This window comes from Sorex fumeus, unplaced genomic scaffold (genome assembly GCF_029834395.1).
Source record: "Sorex fumeus unplaced genomic scaffold, SorFum_2.1 ptg000083l, whole genome shotgun sequence".
NCBI classification, from domain to species: domain Eukaryota; kingdom Metazoa; phylum Chordata; class Mammalia; order Eulipotyphla; family Soricidae; genus Sorex; species Sorex fumeus.
Window position 1 is genome coordinate 11,277,183 of NW_026606140.1, and position 22,965 is coordinate 11,300,147.

The window sequence follows — 22,965 nt, forward strand, 5'->3', positions numbered from 1 at the left end:
GCTTTCCGGATGACTTGTTTTCAGGATCCTCCCCACGCCCTTCTCTTGCTGTGGAACTCACTTGGGGACCCGCTGATCTACTGTGAAATCCGGGACACACCCAGAGATTCTCAATTTCTGTCACTCCTACAAAGACATTCTTTGTCCTCCAACAACCATGTTTGTGCTGGCTGAGATCTGACGGGATGTGCGTGCGTGTGCGTGTGTGTGTGTGCAGCCGTTGGCGGCAAGCGCTGTCATCCTGTCTGCCGTGGAATTCATCAGCTGTCACTGTCAGAATGAGAACAAGCCAAGCTGTCCCACAACTCAGAGGGTGCACAAACAGGAATAGGAAAAAAATGTCCCAGGATCAGTGAGCTCTGCAACATTTGCAAGCTGGCTGTACCCTGCTGTCTCTCTACCTAGGCTCTTCAGGGATGATGTAGGGGCCAGAGAGATAGTACAGTGGGTAGGGCATTTGTCTTGCACATGCCCAACCTAGGTTCAATCCTCGACACCACATGTACTTCCCGAGCCCCACCAGGAGTGACCCCTGAGTGCAGAGCCAGGAGTCAGCCCTGAGTACCGCTGGGTGTGACCCCAAAATGATAGTGTGGGCTGGAGTGATAATACAGCAGGTAGGACGTTTACCTGGCATGGGGCCAGCCCAGGTTCCATTCCCAACATTCCATATAGTTCCTGAGCCCCACCAGGAGTGATCCCTGAGTGCAGAGCCAGGAATCAGCCCTGAGTACCACTGGACGTGACCCCAAAATAAATAAAATCTAATATGAAACTGAAAAAAAATGTTTTTTGGTTTTTGGGTCACACCCGGCGATGCACAGGAGTTACTCCTGGTTCATGCACTCAGGAATCACTCCTGGCGGTGCTCGGGGGACCATATGGGATGCTGGGTATCGAACCTGGATCGGCTGCGTACAAGGCAAACTCCCTACCCGCTGTGCTATTGCTCCAGCCTCGTCACTTTTTTTATTTTGTTTTTTGGGGGAAACTGAAAAAAGTATTAATAATAATAATGAAGCACTAGACAAGCCAAGTCTAAAAGCTCCTTTTATTTTATTTGCATTTTTAAAATCCAAGTTTAAGGTACTGGTGTGCATTCACTGCATCTCCTCCACCCCACCGAAGTGCCTGAGAGCCCACACCTTTGTCTTGGTCACCTCCCGTCCACATCTTCGTTCTCCCACCCTCCCCCCTAATTCAGAAACACTTCAGCTCATCCTCCCGGCTCTTCTCTAGAGGCTTCTCAGGGTGTGCCTGATTATTTCCATTTTACTGATGAGATATATATGCTCCTGATTAGGAGGTGAGGGGTCCATGTTTTATTGTAGTTGTAGTTTGGCAGGGGTGGAGGGGGGTCCTCACCCAGCTGTGCTCAGGGCTTTCTCCTGGCTCGGTGCTCAGGAATGACTCCTGGCAGTACTTGGGGGGACTGTATATGGTGCCAAGGACTGAACCCACATCAGCCTCATGCAAGGCAAGTACCTTAACCTCTGTACTATCTCTCTGGCCCCAGCACTTCCTGATTTTGAAATAGACACTGATGTCATGTCTGTCGGAAATGCTGCCCCTTGTTCCCCGTGTCCCCTGCTCCCTGGTCTAACTCCCAGGGCTGGACCCCATCTACCTGCTTGAAGTGGGCTCTGCTCCTTCCCATTTCCTGGATGCTGGAGGTAACCAGTTCTGGGGGCACAGAGGGTTCATGTTCAATAGTAGGGTGGAGAGAAATGTGTTGACGAGAGCCCACAGCAAATAGACATTTTTAAGGCTCTCATCATAAACAGTGGCCTAAGAAGTCTCCAGTCATTACTCCCACCCCACCCAAATGGGGTGGGGACCCCTAGGAACCCCCACCCCAGCATCCATTGCTCCCCACAGCAATCCCAAGTGCCTGCAGATTAGAGGTCCAGGCCCTGGCCCCGCACAATGACACCCGAATCTCTCACAGCGAATCTGAACTCTCCTACAGCCTGAATTGGGTCTTTCGCACATACCCCCCTACCCCCCCCCCCCCGTGGCCTTAGAACACAGTTCATGCACCATGTACCCCTCCCCCCTGCAGGCAGAGTGACTCAGAAAGCACCCCCACTTCACCTGGAAAGCAGGACCCTCAGCAGGCCTTTAGTCTTCCTCCCCCTCCAACAAGACCCAGCCCAGGACATTGGTTGGGAGGGTCCCCTCCCACCCTCATGCCCTGTCATTGCCTGCTTTGGCGCACAAAAGACACGATATTGATTTCCACATTATAATGCACGGCTCGTGAGATGCCAAGAGGCGGGGGAGGAAGAGAAGCCAGCCACCGATTCCCGGAATTTATTTCGAGACACATTAATTTGTTTCTTCCCTTCAAGGTCAGATCAAGTCATCTCCATACATCACCAGTGGCAGGCGGCTGGCTGGCAGCAGTGGGGAGAGGGGGTGGGGGTGGGGGGCTCCTGAGCAAACTTTTCGGGGGGATCCGGGTTCTAGACAGGCAGAACCTCACAACAGCCTCAGGAAAAGTCTCCTTGGTCGCTCACTGGAAAACTCTGGGAGGGTCGAAGTTACCGATTTCCATGCAAAGGACCCCTTGGGATCCTTAAACGGGGAGCTCTGAGAGCTGAAAGGAGCCGGGTTCTGGGGAGGGAAACCTTGTCCTTATTTCTAAACACTCCCACCCCTGACCTTGCACTCATTCATCCACTTTGTTGAGCCTGTTTAATACTTGATGGACCAAACAGGACACTTAGCCCAGACCACACAGTAATGGACAGGACAGAGACAGGAAAAACCCTTGGAATTCAGAGTTCTGGGGAGTATCTGTGTCTCTCCAGATAAAGCTCACTGAGGGTGACTGCGATTTTTGCAGGCAAGTGTGCTTGCAACCAAGAAAACACCGTCCTCATCTCCCTCCATGCTCACTCAAGTCTGACTACTGTGGACATCTCTCAAGCCTAGAGCAATCTGGGGTCTCTTTGTTTGGGGGCCACACCTAGCAGTGCTCGGAGATTACTCCTGGATCTGTGCTGATTCCTAGCGAGACTCAGGAACCCTGTGCAGCACCAGGGATAAAACCTAGGTCAGCTCTGTGCACAGTAATCACCTTATCCTCAGTGCTAACTCTCTGGCCCTGAACCCAAAGGAAGTCACTGTTATGAACAAGGAGCAACCAGCTGTGTTTCCCTCTTGGTCTTTCACAGAGAACATCACCAGACTCAAAAAACAGAATTTGTTAGTCTAACCCCGTCTTCCTCGGGTAACTTGCTTTCAGAATCCTCTCGACACCCCCCTTCTCTGTAGAGCCCCTAGTCTAAAAGCTATCCCTAGAGCCCAATGACCCCTCCCCTCCCCTCTTTTGAGATAGTAGCTCTACTTTTCTCCGTAAATGAGACAGACTCACTCCAGGCACGCACCAAATGCTCTGTGCAGGGAAAGACGGAGAGTGTAATAGTTAATGGCAAAGACCCTGGATCCGGCAGCCAGCCCTCATGTACCAGGTGTGTGATTTGGGGCAGGGCACTTCACCTTTCCTAGCCTCAGTCCCCTTAAGGAATCCCTTAGTCAGAGATAAGAACTGGACCAAATCATAGGAGCAGAGGGTGACTCCATGTATTAATACACATAAAGCCCTTGGCACGGTGTGTCCCCACAGTAAGGGTCTAGAGAGGACGAGGCATACCTGGAACTATCTGCTTCTTTTTCTGGTTTGGGAGCCCTTGATGGGCAGGGTTGGCACACGGCTCATTGCATCCTTGGTTCCTAGAACAGGATGCAGGGAGGAGATGCTCAGGAAATGAGCCTGAACTCTTCTGCTGTCATTTGGGGCTTTGGAGGTACTCTTGAAAAGCAACTCGGAGGCCTCTCCTCAGCTCTTCCCCAAGCAGACGGGATCCAGTTCTATGATCCAAGGGAACTTCCCTCTTAGCCTCACCCTTGTGCTGCTACGATATATATCTACTTCCCAGGGTCTATGTGATTGGCTCCAGAGCTGACCAATCAAAGCAATGGTTTCTTGGTCTACGTGGGAAGATGTGATTAAGTGACCCATGCTGATTCAAATAGAACGATTTGTAAATACGGCAGAAGCTATGGGGGAAAACTCTTGGCCATTCTCCCTGAGGTCAACCATAGTGAATTTAGCCATCCTGTGACCAGTGAGGACAGGGGACAGGAGGGCTGGCAGCACAAGAGTAACAAGCAATGGAGAGAAGGAGTTGCCTGCCAAGAGAAGGAGCCAAACTGGAAGCAGCCCTTATCCTAGAGGTCTCCACTGGCCCAATAAATGCTTCTTTTGGTTTGGTTCATTGCAGACTGAATTTCCTCACAGCCAGTGAGGAAGGCATTTGTTCCGGGCTCGCAGTCCTGCTCTACTCTGCATGTGGGTCTGGGTCTGGAGAGGGCCCAGAGGAACCCTGGCTCTGTAGATTGCCCTCACTGCAGTGGTGGTTTCCCTCTCTCCTAATGGAGCCTCACTGGGCCACAGCAATGTTCCCAGCCTCCTTGGCACTGATCTGAGCCCATCGTGGCTTGGGGCCAGCAGAGAGATGCTTCAGGATGAACATAAACCAGTTGGTCAATGAAATCAAAGAAGAAATCTGTTGAGAGAGAGCTTCGAGAAATGCTCTTGCTTGCTGATAGAAGGAATTGGGCGAGAAGACCAGCCTTCTCTGCCTAATAAGCTTGAAATTAAATAATCTAATAAGCTTGAAACTGGTGCCAACCAGACCTCGTCCACCTGTCAGGAATGGCTGGGGCAATGATGGAAATACCCTGGGTTCTTGGTAGCACAGCAGCTGACAAAATAACTTGGAAATCATTGATTTCTACACTTCGGTATTTTTTTTGGTACCCCCAGCAGTGCTCAGGGACTGTTACTGGCTCTGTGCTCAGGGGTGACTCCTGGTAGTGCTCAGGAGAGCACATGCAGCACTTGAAATTGAACAGGAGATGGCCACATGCAAGGCAAGTGTCTTATTCTCTCCAATCTGATGTTTGCATTGTAAGGGTGAAACTGACACCATGACTGTCACTGTCACTGTCACTGTCTTCCCGTTGTTCATTGATTTGCTCAAGCGGGCCCAGTAACATTGTGAGACTTGTTACTGTTTTTGGCATATCCAATATGTCATAGGTAGCTTGCCAGGCTTTGCCTTGCAGGCGAGATACTCTCAGTAGCTTGCCAGGCTCTCCGAGAGGGGCGGAGGAATCGAAGGTGGAGTGTAGGATGACATTGCTTTGTCCTTCTTCCACAAGGAGCTTAGGTTTATCTAGTTACACCCATCACAGTGCTCCTGAGGCATTTCCATTCCATTGTGTTTATCTGTAAACATTCTTCCCTATGGTCTCCTCCCCAACCAATTAATCAGCTTTCCTCCTAATCAGACTCTGTTAATTTGTAAGGTCAGATTCCTCAGAAATCTATGATTTTATATGTATGAGTGAAATATTGCCTTTCTCCTCTCCTTATGCCTTATGAACAGTTTACTTTAAAGCAATGCTCTTTTTGTATAGATATAGGAAGACCATTAACATTATGCTTTGTAACTTAGGATTTGATTGGCTTTGAATATTATTCACTCCCGGGCATCTGCTTTCTCGACTTAAGCGTCAGTTGCCCTTAGTTCCTAACACCCCAAAAGTAGGGTCCCGACGAGGGACTGAATGGACCCAGGGCAAGCGGTGAGCTACCCTGGCATCGAAATGGGCCAGGCCAAAGTGCCACAATTCTTAACTATAAGTTAAGAGTTTGATCATAGGCAAATGCTGTCATGATCCGAAAGTAACGACGAGACTAGGATCCTGCTAGGGGTAGGAAAGACTATCTGGCCTGAGCACTGCAGTCCGAGATCGAGATGGCCCTAGGAGAGCAATTCTGTAAGTTTAAGATATTTCTTACTGTATCCATACAAAATGATTTATATTATATATGCTTATATGTTTGCTAGACAAGGAGAGGAGAAACACACCCAGGAGAATCCGCTCTAGGGTGGATTGATCTGATAATGAGGATCTGTCCTAGGAGTGGATGTCCCCAGGGAAAGAGGGAAAGAATTCTACCCCTATTGATTGTGACCACACCTATGTGTAATGATTACCCCAACCCCTCATGCTTTGGGATTAACTGTACTGGAAGAGTGGGCTGGAGGGTCAGAAGGAAGGAGAAGGGGAGCAGAAGGAAGAGAAAGAAGGATCAGAATCCAGACTCCAGAGAAGGATGATAAAGGGGGATGGAGAAAGAGAATGAAGTAGCATAGGGGAGGAAGAAGCGGAGGCAGAGGCAGAGAAGAGAGACTGATGTGGATGGAGAGAGGATTGGAATAAACTGCAACTAAAACCAACCAGTCTGGCCCTCGTTCCTTCCTTTGCCTGCCCATCACCATCGACCTCCCTGGGGTGGGGGAAGAAGGGTGAGACTACCGAACGTGGGCGGCGGGAGAGATAGAGCCACCGCCGCTGTGTGCAGTGCCCTTTTCATGAGTTTACACAGTGGAGGAATTGAACTCAGGTCAGCCAGGTCGGCTGTGTTCAAGGTAAATGCCCTACCTGCTGTGCTATCACTCCAGCGCAATGCTATGACAGGCGGCAGAAATCAGCAAATTCAGTTAGGCCTCAGGTTCCCTTACAGAACTAAAATAATTTCAGCTTCCCAGCAATGAAACTATGTGTAACTAGCCAACATGAACCCACCTGAAAAGTTCCTGGACCCAACAAGTGGGCTCAATCAATCATTATGCCCCAGTCAAAATGCCCCAGAATTTGTCTTTTATTAATTCTAAAAGAATGAGTAGCAAATGTAACCATGAACTGCTAATGGAAACTAGTGGAAACTACTGTTTAACTATTGCCTGACTACTGTTACCCTAGACACTTGCCAAACCATTTTTGTTTGGTAACTAAGGTTTCTTTCTGAAACAACAAGGCATATACTGTTTATGTAATCAAGCCCTATATAAACTGCTTATTGCCTGAAGTCAGGGTCACTATCAAGAGACCACTCTGTGGGTGAGATAGTTGACCCCAGTATACTGGAATAAAATTCCTACTGCTTTTGCATTATTGAGTTCATGTTTCTGTCCGTCTCGTCGCTTGGGAACCCAGAATCCTGGGCTTAACAAGCACTTCTTGTAAAGTCACTCTTCATTGGGCATCATTATTTGCAGCCATGAGGAGTCATAATTGATAAGACAGATCTCAATGAAAAAGCTTTTCCTTCCTCATCCAAAGGACACACAGGCTAAGAACATCAGCTCCTTTATTATTTTTTTTATCATCATGTAATGTTTTTTCCCCTAAACAATAGCACAGATCAAATAACAAGAACACACATGTCCCACCCATAAACACAAAACCAATAGCCTGCTTGCCAGGTTGTCTGGCCTTTGCTTGGTTCCTGGTGAGGCTGTCCGGAGACAGCTCCCTCTGTAAAAACCCCGACTTGGACAGAGATACAAGAAAGGGGGAACTTGAGCCAGAGGATGAAATGAGAGGCCTCCAGAATGCTTGGGAGAAGCAGAAGGCTAGGGACATTCAGAATGCCTGGGTGCAGAAGGCACTGTTTGTTCTCCTGCGCTTGTTGGCTAAATCCCACATGGGGATGTAAGACCTTTTTATAGCCCTTTGTCAGCCAGGGCTATAGGACAGTGCGGTGACCAGGCAGACTCCAGCGACCGCACTGTGGGGCAGGCATGGACACTGGGAACCCAGAGTAGAATCTGGGCCATAGGGGGAGGTCCCCAGAGAAAAGCAACCCTTGTCTTAGCTGTAAGGCAAGATGCAATATGAAATGTTATGTCCCCCTCATATTTTCTTTGCAAAATTTTCAACCCTATAGAAAAAAGAAGTCAAAAAAGACAAAACTCTCAGCATCTTGGCTGCATGCGACTGAGCATGACCTGCCAATCACGTCACCCCGTGGAAAATACCTATGACTACAATATCCAGGGAATCTGTGGTCAGTTCACTCCCACCCCCAACATTTCAGTCACACTAAATCTATGATGAGTTTAGCTAAAGTTAGGTACCCTGGAATCAGAGAAGCCCCGGGGTTGGGGAGGGAACATGAAGGGGCCAAGAGGGGGGCTTCAGGTGCAGGGGACTTCCTGGCTGTCTTGGGGGAGCTCATGGTTGAAGCTGCTCTCTCCAAATGTTGAGTAAGGGGGGATCTGGGGGGCTTCGATGATCAGCAGACCCTCTGGGGAAAGCGAGGCGAATACTGTCATGGGGTCCACTTCTGCAGGAAGCCTAGAAGAAGAACACATTTCGTTCATTTATTTGTGTTTAATACAGCGGAAACTCTTTCCCACTCATTACAAAGCAAGCAAGCAATTCTGGAAAAAAAAAAAGAGCTCAGGCTTTGGGAACATACAATGCAGGGTTTGAATCCTGCCTTGGCCCCTTCTTAGTCTGGTGGCCTTGGGAAGGTCACTCAGTTGTCCTGAGTTTGTTCTTTCCCTTGCCAAATAATGATAAATACGACACTTGAAGAATATTTGGGTCTCTAGGATGAGAGGGTGTGAATCTGCGTGGCAAAGCTGTACAAAGCTGACTCCAGTGGTAACTTCCAAGGACGCGGTGGCCCAGGAATTCGATCCTGGAGGAGCTCGCTCTCCATCTTAGCACTCGCCACTGGCCAGCCTCCCCCAGCCCCTCCCAGAGCAGAAGCAAGGTGTCTCTAGGCCTTGGATGTAGTTATGTTCACCATAAGCCTGCTGGGGAGTGCTCTACTGCCAAGGTGAATCACCAACAGAAAACTAAAGGTGGATCAGGACACAGAGGATTAAGGGGTCAGGCCAGTCATGTGATTAGTGTTCTGGTAGCAACATACTCCATGATGTTTAAATAAGCCTTGAGTCTTGTTAAGTGCCTGGTCACAGTTTTTTTGTTTCCCCAGTGATTAAAGGCACTAGCCAGATGGAGCTTTATAAAGCAAGAAGGCAGTGCCTTTTGGCTTTTGCTTACTAAGACTTGATATACCCATTGCAAAGATCATTTACAAAGGACTTTGGGAAATTGAATGACACGCTCAGTGAGAAGGCATCAAGAGGCGACTTCTGAACTCCAATCTGGTTCCAGATCCAAAACATTTTTTTTTCTTTTTGGGTCACACCCGGCCATGCACAGAGGCTGCTCCTGGCTCTGCACCCAGGAACCACTCCTGGCGGTGCTCAGGGGACCATCTGGGACGCCGGGAAATCAAACTTGGGGCGGCTGCATGCAAAGCAAACGCCCTACCCGCTGTGCTATCCCTCCAGCCCCGGTTCAAAACTATTTTTAGGAGTTGGTTAGAGGGGACAGGGAGGGGCGGGGATTGTGTTATACATGAAAGAGGCTCTCTAGAATTCAGTTTCTTCAAAAACAAAAGTTGGGACGTCTCCGCTGGGGGCAGGCTGACTCTGTTTTACTGTTTGCACACCAGGATGAGGGGCCCCAGGTATAGGCAGAGAAGAGAACCGGAGTCCGGAGCAGGACATCACGGTTAGTTCCAATCTGCCTCTTTCTGACTACAAGGCCATGGACTAGTACACTGCTTCTCCAAGCCGGTTTCCTTATAGAAAAGAATGTTCTACATCGTATATCTTAGGACAGTAGGAGAATTACATGAGCTAGGAAGAGCCAAGGTCTCATGCCGAGTCTAGCATATAGTAACTGCTCAGTAATTAATATAAGCTGTAGTACTGCTGAGCCCCAAAACCTCAGCACCCTCAAAGGACCCTGATTGTTCAAGAAAATGCTCTTCCATTACACAGGGGAAACTGTGCAGTTCACCACTCACCACGGGGTCCGAACAAGACCACCTTGAGGATTCTTTTAAAGACAGAATCAAACTAGAAATCTCTTGTATGGCTCTGAGCTTCTCATGGCTGTCTGTCAGGGGTAGGCAGGAAAGATTTGTGGAGAGAAGTAGCGATTCAAGTTTGCTTTGGCCCTGAGCCACCTCTCTGGGTCATTTCCAGTCTCGCTTGCCCTCTGGTCACTCATTGAAGCTAAATGTGGGAAATAGCCAGTCCCGGGGCAGCTGCCCTGACTCCCAGCTGATGGCTAATTCCCTGCCCATGCACTCAAAATGGGATCAGTCATCCCAGGACAGATGTGTTGGAATGAATTTCCTCACTATGGCATCCCACTATGTGTGTGTGTGTGTGTGTGTGTGTGTGTGTGTGTGTGTGTGTGTGTGTGTCTCGGGATCTCAATTTGCCAGGAGTTTCTCTTTCCTCAGATGACCTGTGTTTTGCTGGGGGCCAGGACATTCCAACTTCCTGTCCCTCTCCTGGGTCTTTGGAATCTGGGGTAGGTCCCCAGAAGTTCTAGGAGTCCCAGCAGCTCTGGGGCAATTTGGGCTTGGTTGAGTCTTTGTGCCTGTGTGTGGTGCTTTGCACACGGCCTCTCATTCCTCACCACAATCTCTCTCTCTCTCTCTCTCTCTCTCTCTCTCTCTCTCTCTCTCTCTCTCTCTCTCTCTCTGTTGGTGACCAAAGGCAGGAACTGAAGCTCAGTGCGATTCAGCAAGTTGCTCCAAGTTCCTCCAAGTCCCCCACAGAGCCAGGACCCTCCCCCTCTCCCTGGAAGAATTCAAAATAGTTAAGCACAGCTCGCTGGACATTGCTAACTGCACAGAGGAGGATCCTAAGGGGCCTTTCTGGATAAGAATTGGGAGGACAGGAGGTCCTGGGCATAGGGCTGGTCAGTTGTTTATGAAGGATGCTGGGGTATTCAGAGTACCGGCTTGGTCTCATATTCTTAAGCAACGTTCAACAGAAATTTTGAAGCATTTATTATTCATTAAGCAATTATGACCTGGCTAGGTGTTTTCCTAGAGGCCTGGGAGAGAGTGAGATTCACCCCCAAAATAACCCACCAGGGGATTCACCACCAGGATTCTTGCAACTTTCCAGCCTGGTTCAGCTCTGCCTGTGGTCTGTGACTCCATGCTTGAGACTTTCCAAGAGTCTCTAGAAGGAAATCTCAGTTCCCTCCCTCTCCTTTTCCAGATCTCTCCCTCCTCTGCTGGGCTTGGAAGTGGCTTAAATGAGATGCATGCTGAAAGTAGACTATAGACTGAACACAATGGCCACTCAATACCTCTATTGCAAACCATAACACCCTAAAGGAAAGAGAGAGCAAAAGGGAATGCCCTGCCACAAAGGTGGGGCGGGGTGGGGGGGATGGAGTTGGGAGGTGGGAGGGCTACTGGGATCATTGGTGGTGGAGAATGGGCACTGGTGGAGGGATGGGTACTCCATCATTGTATAACTGAAACCCATGCAAGAAAGTTTCTAAGTCTACAGCTGTACCTCATGGTGTTTCATTGTAGCACTATAGCACTGTCCTCCCATTGTTCATCAATTTGCTCCAGCAGGCCCAGTAACATTTCCATTGTGAGACTTGTTATTACTGTTTTTGGCATAGCAAATACATCATGGGTAGCTTGCCAGGCTTTGCCGTGCAGGCGAGATACTCTCGGTAGCTTGCCAGGCTCTCCGAGAGGGGCAGAGGAATCAAACCCGGCTCTGCCGGGCTGACTGCGTGCAAGGCAAACACCCTACCACTGTGCTATCGCTCCAGAGTGTTTCACTAATAGAAAAAATAAATCACTGTCACTGTCCTCCCATTGTTCATCGATTTGCTCGAGTGGGCCCAGTAACGTCTCCATTGGAGACTTTGTTGTTACTGTGTTTGGCATATCAAATATGTCACGGGGAGCTTGCCAGGCTCTGCCGTGCGGGCAAGATCCTCTAGGTAGCTTGCCGGGCTCTCTGAGAGGGGCGGAGGAATCGAACTCGGGTCGGCCATGTTGGCTGCATGCAAGGCAAATGCCCTACCACTGTGCTATCGCTCCAGAGCGTTTCACTAATAGAAAAAAAATAAATAAATAAAATTAAATAAAAATTTTTAAAAATTAAATGAGGAGGATGGGGGTAGGGGGAAGGCAGGCAAGTGACAAGCCTAAAAAGAAACTGTTTGTCTTTTGCCTTATCAGGAAATGCTCACGGGCTCCCAAGAACATTTGAAGCAGCAGCCAGGCTGGGAAGGGGCGCTGGCTTTGGACAGAACCACACAGAACCCCCCAAAGCAGACAGAAGCCAGTGCATTCAACTGCCACCTCTCCCACAGGGGATGCCTTTGCCCAGGACCACGGGTGAAGACAAAGATCAGAGCAGTAACCGAAATAACCGATCGCCCTGGGGGGTCCTGCCGGTGCCCCCCTCCCAAGCCATGATCTCATTTCTTGCAGCTGGTCCCTCCACCAGTCTGGAATATTGCCTCCATGCCTTTGACCAGGGTGTCCAGGGCATTCATTCCGTGCTGAGAATAAGCCCTGAACTCACTCAGGTCGGGTTTCTGGGTGGGTTGGTCCGAATTTCCAGGGGTACTGACCTCGGGTGTGGGCTCTTTCCTCTGGACAACTGAATCTACCCACAACATGAGAAGGGGACCACCTACTCTCATCACACACTTGCTTTTGTGAAGTGCAACAAGGAGGAGAACCGGAGGGGGCTCAGTGGTGGGGAGATCTGGGCCCTGAGGTGCTAGGGAGGGTGGAGAGTGAGGTGATTGGTGTGTGTGTGTGGGGGGGGGTACTGCCTTAGGCCTCAGCACCTCGAAGGAGTCCCAGGTTCCCCTTGATGATGTGGTTCGCTCCTTAGGGGGTTCACGTAAGGTGGTCCACACATTCCCTGGCTTAACCTTTGTCACTCCCCTCGACAAAATCACCCTCGTTTGCTCCTCCTATCTTAAACCTGCAGAATGGGGAGGCCAAGAGTGTCTGAAGGGAGGGCCGTTTCTTCTAGCACAGATCAGCCCCAGGAAGCAGCCTCTGGAAGAGACTATTGGGGTGTCTTGGGGAGCAGAGGAGGGTCCAACTTGAGGGTGATGGCTATCATACCCCAGACACACAGAAGAGGGGTCTGCATGCCCCTTTTCCATGGAACTAAAATCTTTCATCCTCGGAATCTGCATCTTCAACATGTACTGTGGTCCTCTGCTTCCGGGCACGACATGGCAGAAGTAAAGGCACCATCTGGGCATTCCTCCTTGCTGGGGCACTGTCAGCCCGGTAGGGCGGGGAGTGTCCTGGTTCCCGATGCCTGAGAGGACAAGACCCTAGATCTCGGGACCCCCCAGGTCCCCGCTGCAGGCCACACTGCTTGCTGACTTCATGGAGCTGCTTAATGTTTTGTTGTGTTGGTGTGGGAGCACGCCAGGTGGTACTTGGGGATCACTCCCGCCAGTGCTCGGGGAACTGTGCAGAGCCCAGCCTGGAACCCACACGCAGAGCCTGTTCTTGGCCTGTGAAACCTGCAACGTGGCCTCTACTTACTGGATCTTCTTGGTGAAGTTCTTGGAAACGATGCCCCCTTCTTGCTGCTTCTCCTCGTGTTTGCCTGGAAGGGAGAAGAAGGCGTGGGTCAGCGGTGTGGCTGCAAGCCCCTCATCCCCTCCATGGACAAAAGCTAGAGCAGGCGGGTGAGATGGGCCACCCGGATCAAAGTTTCTAGCCAAGAACTCGTGAGACCACCCTGTTCCCCAAGTTTTGCATCTGACCTCACTGAGTGAAACAGCCTTTGTAGGGAGTTAGGGAAGAAGGGGGTGGTAATAGCACTGGGGGCCTGTGATCCCTTCCCCACTCCCCACCCCACCCCCCACACCCCCGTTTGCAGTGGGGTTCTGACTCTAAGCCAAATGCTGCTGGGTGTCATCACCTGCACCAGCCCAGAAAGAAATTGCTGGAAATGCAGCCGCAGCCTGCAGCCCCATTCTCCCACAGTTCTAGAGAGCTGGAGGTCCTGGGACAGGAAAGGCCACAGCTGCATCCTGGGGGGAGGTGGTGAGGGGCCACTCGGCTTGCCTTTTGTCTTTGGAAACTGATGAAATTACACCGGGGCTGGGGCCAGGCTGGTGCTCATCTTACAATTTATATAACTAATTCCGAGCTTGGCTCACCTCATCCTCTCTCCCCTCCAGAGGAGAGTGCAGCTCTTTTCTCTTTAAACCAGCTTAGAGCAGAGCAGAACAGCTTGGATCACTATCTACTGCCCACAGGTGGGCCCCTTGTGGAGGTGGGGGAGGGTCAGGAACCCGTGAGGACAGGTGGGCACCCGGGATACAGAGAGCCTTCGGGGACAGAGTGTCCCTAATATTGTTTGCTGTTCTCCACCCCCCAACCCACAACACACACAGCCCACCATCAGTTTTCAGACCACACCTGGCAGTGCCTGGGGTTTACTCCTGTCTCTGTGCTCAGGAATCACTCCTGGCAGGGCTCAGGGGACCAGATAGGGTGATGGGATGGAACCAGCATCGGGCACATGCGAGGCAAGCACCCTAATATCAGCACTATCCCTCTGGCCCCGAAGAATGTCTTTTTTTTTTTTACTTTTTGGGTCACACCTGGCACTGCACAGGGGTTACTCCTGGCTCATGCACTCAGGAATTACTCCTGGCGGAGCTCAGGGGACCATATGGGATGCTGGGAATTGAACCTGGGTCGGCTGCGTGCAAGGCAAACGCCCTACCCCCTGTGCTATCGCTCCAGCCCCTGAAGAATGTCTTTAATGTTTTTAATGTAATAGGGGCTGGAGCGATAGCACAGGGGGTAGGGCGTTTGCCTTGCACGCGGCCGACCTGGGTTCGATTCCCAGCATCCCATATGGTCCCCCGAGCACCACCAGAAGTTAATTCCTGAGTGCAGAGCCAGGAGTAACCCCACTGCCGGGGTTATGGCCCAAAGCATTGCCGGGTGTGACCCAAAAAGCAAAAAAATAATAATAATAATAATAATATTGGTGATTGTTATTCAAATTTTTAGTTTGGGGGCCACACCCAGCTGTGCTCAAGGTCACCCCTGGCACAGTGCTCTGGGATATTCAGGGCACCTTGCAGTGCCAGGGATCAAACCCGCACCATAGCATGTGCTCTGGTCCTTTGAGTCATCTCCCTGGGCCCAGGAATTTATTTTTAAAAAATGATTTTCATCCTTTATTAATAAGAACTCTGAAGACTAGGTAATGCAAGTGTCATAAAATTTAGAAAATAGAGAGAATGAAAAAAAATTCAAAACCTTCATAATCCCCTCACCCGAGGAAACAACTAATGACATTTCTGTATATGTCCCAGACTTTTCTATTATTCAGAAATGCATGTTAGCGTTATCAAATTGCATCATATTGTCTCAGCTTCAAACCTGTTTTTATCTCATGCTAACACATCGTAATTATTTTCGATGTGTATATTGCATACTGCAGCAAATGTTCTTCCAGCAAATGATTTTCTACGACTGTGCAGAAGAGTTTACTCAGTCCCAAATATGGTATCCTCCCCTCCCTCACCCCGGGAATCCTGGAGTTGGAGCAATAGGACAGTGGGGACGGCGTTTGCCTTGCACGTGGCTGACCCAAGTTTGATCCCCAGCATCCCACATGGTCCCCCAAGCACCACCGGGAGTGATTTCTGAGTGCACAGCCAGGAGGAACTCCTGAGCATCGCTGGGTGTGACCCAAACTACCCCTGCCCCCATCATCCAAAAAAAACGCAGGGTACCAAGATGATTTTCAAGAAGAAAGACACCCTCCCCCCCACACCCCGCCAAAGTGCTCCTTCCTCACTACATCTTCACACCCAGCCTCATCCTTCCTTTCTGGGGAAGTCCAAGCTCTACAATGGCTAAGTCTTGATCTCTATTAACAAATCCCCCTGTGGACGGCTGTCTCCCCGCAGAAAGAGATGCATTTGTCAGAACTTGCTTGTCTACAGCACTTTCTGGCTCACACCCCCTGAGTGATGCTCTGTGAATGTGGGGTGCTTCCAGACCTTAAGCCAGGCCCAGGGCCACTGCCCAGTTATAACCAGGCCCCCGGCCAGGGCTATGCTGTGTGCTCCCGGCTCCCTTCCCTACCGCCTGGGCCGTCATTGGCTGCTTTCCCTGGGGGTGGGCCAGTGCCTCTGACTCAGCCCTTTTGCACAGAGAGTTCTGGGCCTAAGACTCACATAGCCAAGGCCTCAGCGCTGATACGCTGTCAGCCACAGCTGGAAGAACCTCATCGATGGCACCGTGTTTGGTGCTTATGGCCACCGCAGAGAGTGGGAGCTTTGGGGTGAACAGGGGACAGTCCAGTGGTTCGGGTGCGTGCCTGGTAGGTGCCTGCCCTGGGTTTGGCCTCTGGCATCAGCAGGGGCAACCCTGGAGGCTACTGAGCACTGTGGGGCCCGAGCAGCACTACATCCTCAGCCCTCACATTGGACTGTAAGCCCGGCTGACCACACTCAGAGAGGTGACATGATGCATGCAAGGTCACACATCTTGGAAGGAAAGGCAGAGATTCAAACGCAGATAGGGAGTTGTGGGACTAAAGACTTGCTCTGCCCTTTCTAGTATATTTCCTTTTCCTTTCTCTTTTACTTAGGTCAACCCCAGGAGGGTGCTCAGAAGGTCACATTTAGACCTACCCTTCTCTAGGCCTTAGTTTATTCTTCTCTGAAATGGGGGAGGGGGAGAGAGAGAAAGGGGAGATAGAGAGAAAGAGGGAGAGAAGAGGAGAGGGGGAGGGAGGGAGGGAGGGAGGGAAGGAGGGAGGGAGAGGCAAAGTGCCTTCCATAGAGGCCGACTGAAGGATCGCAAAGTGATGGGAGGGAAACTGGGGACATTGGTGGTGGGAAATGTCCACTGGTGAAGAGACAGTTGTCAGAACATTATATGACTGAAACCCAATCACGGACAACTTCGTAACCATGTATCTCGCTGTGATTCAATTTTAAAAACTAACTAATTAAAAGGATTTTTTAAGTCAGCTATATGATAATTTTTTAATCTACTGCTACAAAAAGAAAATAAAATGGGAGTGTCAGCAATGGCCTCATGACGGGGTCACTAACTCCAACGGGAGCTGACTTCAGCTGGGACTTAGAAACGAGCGGCCTTATCTCCGCAGGGGAAAGAGAGAGAGCGCTGAAAGTGCGCCCAGCCAAGCGGATCCCTGCGCGGCAGAAACCTGTAAAAGGCCCAAATGGTCCGCATTTTCTTCTCCAATGCTGGAGGGGCGTCTCAGAATTGCTTTGTCAGTTGCGAAAATACTGTGGAGAGTGGGTTGCTTGGGGTTGCTTTTGTTGTCTGAAGGGGAAGAACGGTTTGAAGCTAAACTACCTTTATGTCCAGGGTCTGGAATTAGGATTCCTGGGGTGAGGGAGGGGAGGGCATCTCTGAGCAGGGGCACCTCCAGATTTCTATAAGGCAGGGGGTGTGGCGGGAAAGGGACTGGTGTCAGTGGAAGTGAGAGTTGCTAAAAAAATTCATTTTGAAGCTTTTTGCTTCTGAATTCCTTGTTTTGCTTCTTCTCCTAGTTACCTTTTCTATCCCGGTGTGGGGGGAAATGGTGGTGGGGGGGGTGATTTGGGGTCATACCCAGTTGTGCTCTGGGCTTACTCGTGGCTCTGTGCTCAGGGATTGCTCCTGGCAGTGCTCAGGGCACAATATGGGGTGCCAAGTTGGCCATATGCAAGGCAAAAAGAACATGCTACCCGCTGGACTGCTCTTGGGCCCTGCCCTGGAAATTTCTTGTTTGTGAACCAATAAAAGTGATCATGAAAGATTTTTTAAATGGTTTCTGAAGAACTCATCTCGGAGGTCCGGGGGGCTGGCCTCCAAATCAAACACAACACAAAAAAGAATTTATCTGGTGGCCAGGGCAAGTCACGGGTCCTTACAGCCACCGTCACCGACTCAGCGAGAGAGAACAGGATGCAGGTGTGGGCACAGGGGAAGAGAGAGGCTCAGGAGGAGAGTAGAAAGGACAGGAGCCAGGCCTGCAGCTTCCCAGTCCCTCCCTGGGCCAGGGCCTGGCCTGGGAGCACATGACAAGAACATGTCCGGGCTGGTGGTCACAGGGAGGGCCGGAGCAGTGAGGCCAGACAGAAACCATCTAGTGTCGAATTTTCCCAGCACCTCCCTAGAACCAGACACCCATGTGTGGTCATACAGGGCTGTCTTGGGCGGATTCCAAAGTTGGATGAACACAGCCAAGACTCTAATGTATCCTGCAGTAAGGGTCTTCTTTTTTGGGGGGAGGGGGGGTTGGGTCACACCCGGTGATGCTTAGGGGTTATTCCTGGCTCTGCACTCAGGAATTATTCCTGGGGGTGTTCAAGGAACCATATGGGATGCTGGGAATCGAACCCGGGTTGGTCGTGTGCAAGGCAAATGCCCTAACTGCTGTGCTATCGCTTCATCCCCGAGGGTCCTCCTTTTTCTTGTGGTTTTGAGTGTGTGATTTTTCATGGGGAGTGGTGGAAGAGGAAATGGAAGGATGCCCAGCAGTGCTCAGGACTTCTTCCTCCTGGCGCTGTGCTCAGGGATTTCTTCTTCTTCTTCTTCTTCTTCTTCTTCTTCTTCTTCTTCTTCTTCTTCTTCTTCTTCTTCTTCTTCTTCTTCTTCTTCTTCTTCTTCTTCTTCTTTTTTGTAGGAGTACTGCTATTTATTCAGCCACTAATTAGCTGATTGAATTGGGCATGAACTCCACAGGGATCGCTTCTGGCAGTGCTCTAAGAGGACCAGATGGGCACTGGGGATTGAACCAGGATTTGCCACATAAAGGCAAGTGGTCAATTACCCACTTGTACCAGCCCTCAGGCCCGAGGTTCTGTAGTTAAGTTGGTTTCGTGGGACACTTTCTAAAACACTGCCCCCCCTCCTCCCTCTAGCTCCCAGATGCCCAAGAACGCTGAGAACATGCCATCTGGGAAATCTCAGTCCACCTCCCCTAGAAGGCCTGCAGTGACGCTGAGGCCCCAGAGGGATCCGGCTTCTATGGGGCCCACACTCAGCAGTTCAGGCAGCCCCCTGAACAGGAAGCAGCCCCCCCAAGACTTCCTGCCCATGTCACACCCCAACATGGAGAGGCAGGCGAGTGCCGGGGGAGGGGGAGGGCTTCTCTTTGGGTCTCCCTTTCCCCATCTGTGAATCGAGTGCCACAAGCCCACCCACATCTCCCGGGGGTTCCCAGGGGGAGCTGACAGGCTCACACGGGCAGGCAGAGATAGGAAACTGGAGGTCACCTGCTTTGTAAAGGGCACCTGTGACATGGATCGGACTGACTTTTCTTCTTCCGTGGGGCTTATGGAGCAATGTCCAGGGGCCCAGGGAGGCTCTGGCAAGACTTGGGCACTGTCTGACCTGACCATGCAGTACTTGCTCCATGGAGGCCTGCCATCTAAGGCAGGGCTGGGGGTGGGGCGGACACGTCTTGCTGGGAAAAGAATTTGGGGCCTCATACAGGCAAAATACATACTTCAGCACTTGGGGCTACCCATCCCCCTGCCAGGACCCCATGTTTGTCTTTCCTTCCCCACCCCACCCTGGCATGGTTGGGTGGGATACTACCAATGACACTCAGCCAGTGGGGCAGGATAGCTCAAAGCAGGGCCTGAGGGTGCAGGGGTGATGCCAGGGAGCACCAAGGCCACCTGGGAGCCTTCGGGACCACACTCAGTGGTACCAGAAGGTCACACGAAGCTGGGGAGTGGGTCAAACTAGGGCTGGGTGACTGTTCCTGGCCTGACCCCTTAGTATCCTCCTCAGTCTCTGAGCTGAGTCTCTGAGCTGAGTCTCTGTCCTCTCTCAGGTGTGGCTGGGAGAAGGGGTCTGTCCCACAGACACTGCCCAGTGCACACCTGTGAAGCATTTGACAACCCCAAAGGCTCTGCCTGTCTGTGTCATGAGTTTCCAATGGCCCCATTTTACAGATGTGAAAACAGACACCCTGTGACTCAGTTGATGCCTCTGGCAGCCTGGAACTGCCAAACCCACTTATCCAAAGCTGCTGGTAAGAGGGAAGGGGAGAAAGTCCTCCTGGCTTTCCTGGGGGATGAGGCGAGAGGGGGACCCCAAGTCATGGGAGATACCCCAACCTGGGGTGGAAGACTCTGGAACCCCAGCAAAAGCAAAGCTGGAGGTGCCAGAGTGACAGCACAATGGGGAGGGTCTTTGCCTTGCACACAATTGGCCCGGGTTCGATCCCTGGCATCCCATATGCATCCAAGCACCCCCAGGAGTAACCCCTGAGCATCACCAGACGTGGCCCCCAAAATGAAAAACAAAAACAAAAACAAACCCCGAAACCTAAAAATTAAAATAGAGCTGGAAGCCAAGGCAAGAGAACCATGCCCTGGAGGCAGAGCCAAGCAGGTGCTACCTGCATGAACAGCACTTCCTGGGCCCTCCTGACTTCCTCTTCCTTACACAGACAGGATGCCCCGCTCCCCTCCTCCACCCCTCACTGCTGCAGGTGAGGAACCTGAAGCTCAGGGGTGTGAAACGACTTTCTCCTCTGCGTGTACCCCAAGCGTGAGCAGTAGCACTGCCTGGATTTGAACCCAGGTCTCCAAGAGCAGCTCCTATGGGCAATGCCTTGGGGGATCTTTCTGCTCCATCTTTCAACAACTTCCCAGACAAGCAGGCACGCGCCCACCTGGGTAACACAACTGTCCTCGAGCACCTTAATCCTGAACCTCATCTGTACACGAGCAAACAAAGCCCAGAGACTTTCCGAAGCTCTGAGCCCCACAGGCTGATGGTGGAGCCAGTTTCAGAGCAAGGTTTCCCCAAGCTGTGGCTCCCAGGTGGCCGTCCCCCCATCCCTCCCCGCCTGCCCTGCCAGCCCACCACACCCTCCTGATCCTCTGATGTTTATAATTCTGCCTTGCTTTGAAACTCCCCCTGAGTGCCGCCTGCCAGGGCTTGTCCTGCCTAGCTGGTGTTTGCAGTGGCTTTTATTGATTTTCTGGCCCGCAGCCTGCCGGGAACATGCTCTTTATAATGGGGCGTTAATTGCCAGGGAAGCCGAGAAAGCTTTCCCTGGTGGGGCCCAGCTGAAAGGCAGCTGAGACTCCCTGTCTGCTCTTCCCGTTCCAGCTCATCCTCTCACGGCCCTGACAGGGCTGGGCCCCCAACTCTCCCTCATGCTGACTCATGCTATGACCTTGGAGGAATCCATTCCAGGTCCTCAGCCATCTCAGCTGCAAAATGGGACCAGGTCGGTCCACTGACCTGGGCTGGGAGGGAGACTGGATGTGGGGGAAGGAGCTAGGACAGCCCCTGAGCACCAAGGAGGTGCTAGTAAGTCACCCAGACCGATTCTCACAGCAGCTCATGGGCAAGTGACTTTTGGAGCTCTAGACCTCAGTTCCCCCATCTGTTCAAAGAGGAGACCGAGACAAGCATCCAGCCAGCTGGGCTAAGGAGGCCACGGGGCATGACACTTAGCAGACCGCGAAGCCGAGGAGGACTGGGTCAAGGTTAGCAGGTTCCTCGGAACAGGCACCGCCTGTTTCCTTTTCTGGGACAAGGGAGGTGATTCACTTAAAACCTGTGTCGGTTATGAATATTGTCATCCTGGGCCACGAGTCTCACCCTTCTAGGCTGTGCTCTCACGCTCTGCGTGTCTATGTGGGGGGTGGGGGGAGATAAAGGTGGGGGTCAAGCTCCCCATTTCTTCTGGCCTCCCCGCTCCCCACACCTCAGTAACTGTTTCTTCGTGTGTGCCTTGGGACTGGGGGACACTTGGAAGTGCTCAGGGCTTTTCCTCCTGGCTCTGCACTCAGGGGTCACGCCTGGTGGTGCTTGGGGGGACCCTCCGCAGAGCCGAGAATCACACCCAGGTCTGTGGCATGCAAGGCAAGTGCCTTACCCCGCTGCCCTCTGTCTCTGTCCCTGTTGTTTATTTTAGGTATGACGTTCCTTCTGCCAAGCTCATGGCGGTGGCCAGTTTTCCTGCCTATTGGAACCGCTCCGGCCTCCCTCAGCCCCCCTGCCTGGCCGGGCTGGGTTAGGGGCACCCCTAGAAGCTTCTCCCTAAAGATAGGCTGGCTCGCATTCCTGGGGCCTGAGGTCACCTGGCTCGCACTGTCACTCTGCCCCGCTGTGCCCTGGGTGGTTCTGGGTCCCCAGGCCTGCACGCTGGGGGCCCTCCCTGGCTCCCTGCCCCCTTCCCGCACTCACCAGACACTTCCACATAGCCGTCCTTGGTCTTCACCAACAGCTCCTCGGGTTTGAAGCTGTGCACGTTGACACACACTTTCCAGGGCTCCCCAGGGAAAGGAGGGGGAGTCCTGCCCTCCGCCGGCGGCACCCCGAACCTGGCAGAAGTGGCGGGCCCCCGTGGCACCATGCCCGACCTCAGGGTCCCGGGCCAGCCCGAGGAGAGTCGGGGCAGGGCCCAGTCTGGCCAGGAGGCCGTCAGGTCGTCAGGGAAGGGGTCCATGCCGAAGCCGTCATCCAGCAGGCGGGAGGACAGGGGCGAGTCCCGGAAGGGGTCTCGGCGCAGGCGGCTGGGATAGTGGCAGGGGAAGGGCAATTGCCCATCGGCCATGGCGCTTACAGAGCTGGGGGGAGCTCAGAGAGATGGGACCACCTGCCCAAGGTCACAGAGCAAGGTGATGTGGGTGCGCCGGCCTTCACAGCTTTTCTCCAGGCTCCGAGTCGTGTCACCAACCAACCGCTGCCGAGGACGCGGGCGCACACGGGGTTGTCGTCCCAGAACCCCCCCAGCTGCCACCAAAGGGGTGTCCCCCACGGCTGCTCCCGCAGAATCCCAGGGCCCTCCTCTCCGCAGTGTCTCTTCCCGAGTTCTGCTGCCCGTCTGTCCTGCCAGGCGGCCCAGGCTCACAGCCAGACGCCGAGCTCTAGCGTGGAGCCAGCAGCTTAATCAAGTCGGGGACGCAGGCCTAGAAACTTCTCCTGGCTTCTCGGGGGCCGGGAGCCTGCTATTTATTGCTGCCAGGGCTGGAGGCGGGTTTTGCAAGCGCCTCCTGTCACAAGAGTATTTGGAGGTGATGAACCAGTCCCAGAGAATCCGCTGAGGGATCAGATGGGCTGGGAGGGGCCTGCACGTCCCTTGGGCCTCCTGCGGGCTGCAGGACTCTCCTCCCCTGCTCGGGCTCGGCCCGCCCTCTGTGCGCTCCCTGCTGGAGCAGCTGCCCTCCCCCAGCCGGGCGCTAAGG

General features: G+C 52.2%; 1 protein-coding gene across 1 annotated transcript; it reads right to left on the reverse strand.

The window, feature by feature from the left end:
* Positions 1 to 7,214: 7,214 nt before the first annotated feature.
* On the reverse strand, positions 7,215 to 22,717 carry HSPB8 (heat shock protein family B (small) member 8). Its single transcript, XM_056131021.1, has 3 exons — positions 21,965 to 22,717; positions 13,298 to 13,361; positions 7,215 to 8,220 (listed from the first exon to the last, which is right to left on the reverse strand). The coding sequence occupies exons 1-3, from the start codon at positions 22,332 to 22,334 to the stop codon at positions 8,061 to 8,063; spliced, it is 594 nt and encodes a 197-aa protein (XP_055986996.1). The 5' UTR covers positions 22,335 to 22,717; the 3' UTR covers positions 7,215 to 8,060.
* Positions 22,718 to 22,965: the final 248 nt, after the last annotated feature.

What these genes read in the sequence shown, in the direction of transcription:
- HSPB8 (XM_056131021.1), bottom strand. Translation starts at nt 22,334, where the DNA reads ATGGCCGATGGGCAATTGCCCTTCCCCTGCCACTATCCCAGCCGCCTG. An exon ending in CGGCTATGTGGAAGTGTCTG is followed by an intron (nt 13,362 to 21,964) that starts GTGAGTGCGGGA and finishes TCTCCCTTCCAG; the next exon opens with GCAAACACGAGGAGAAGCAG. An exon ending in AACTTCACCAAGAAGATCCA is followed by an intron (nt 8,221 to 13,297) that starts GTAAGTAGAGGC and finishes TTCTTCTTCTAG; the next exon opens with GCTTCCTGCAGAAGTGGACC.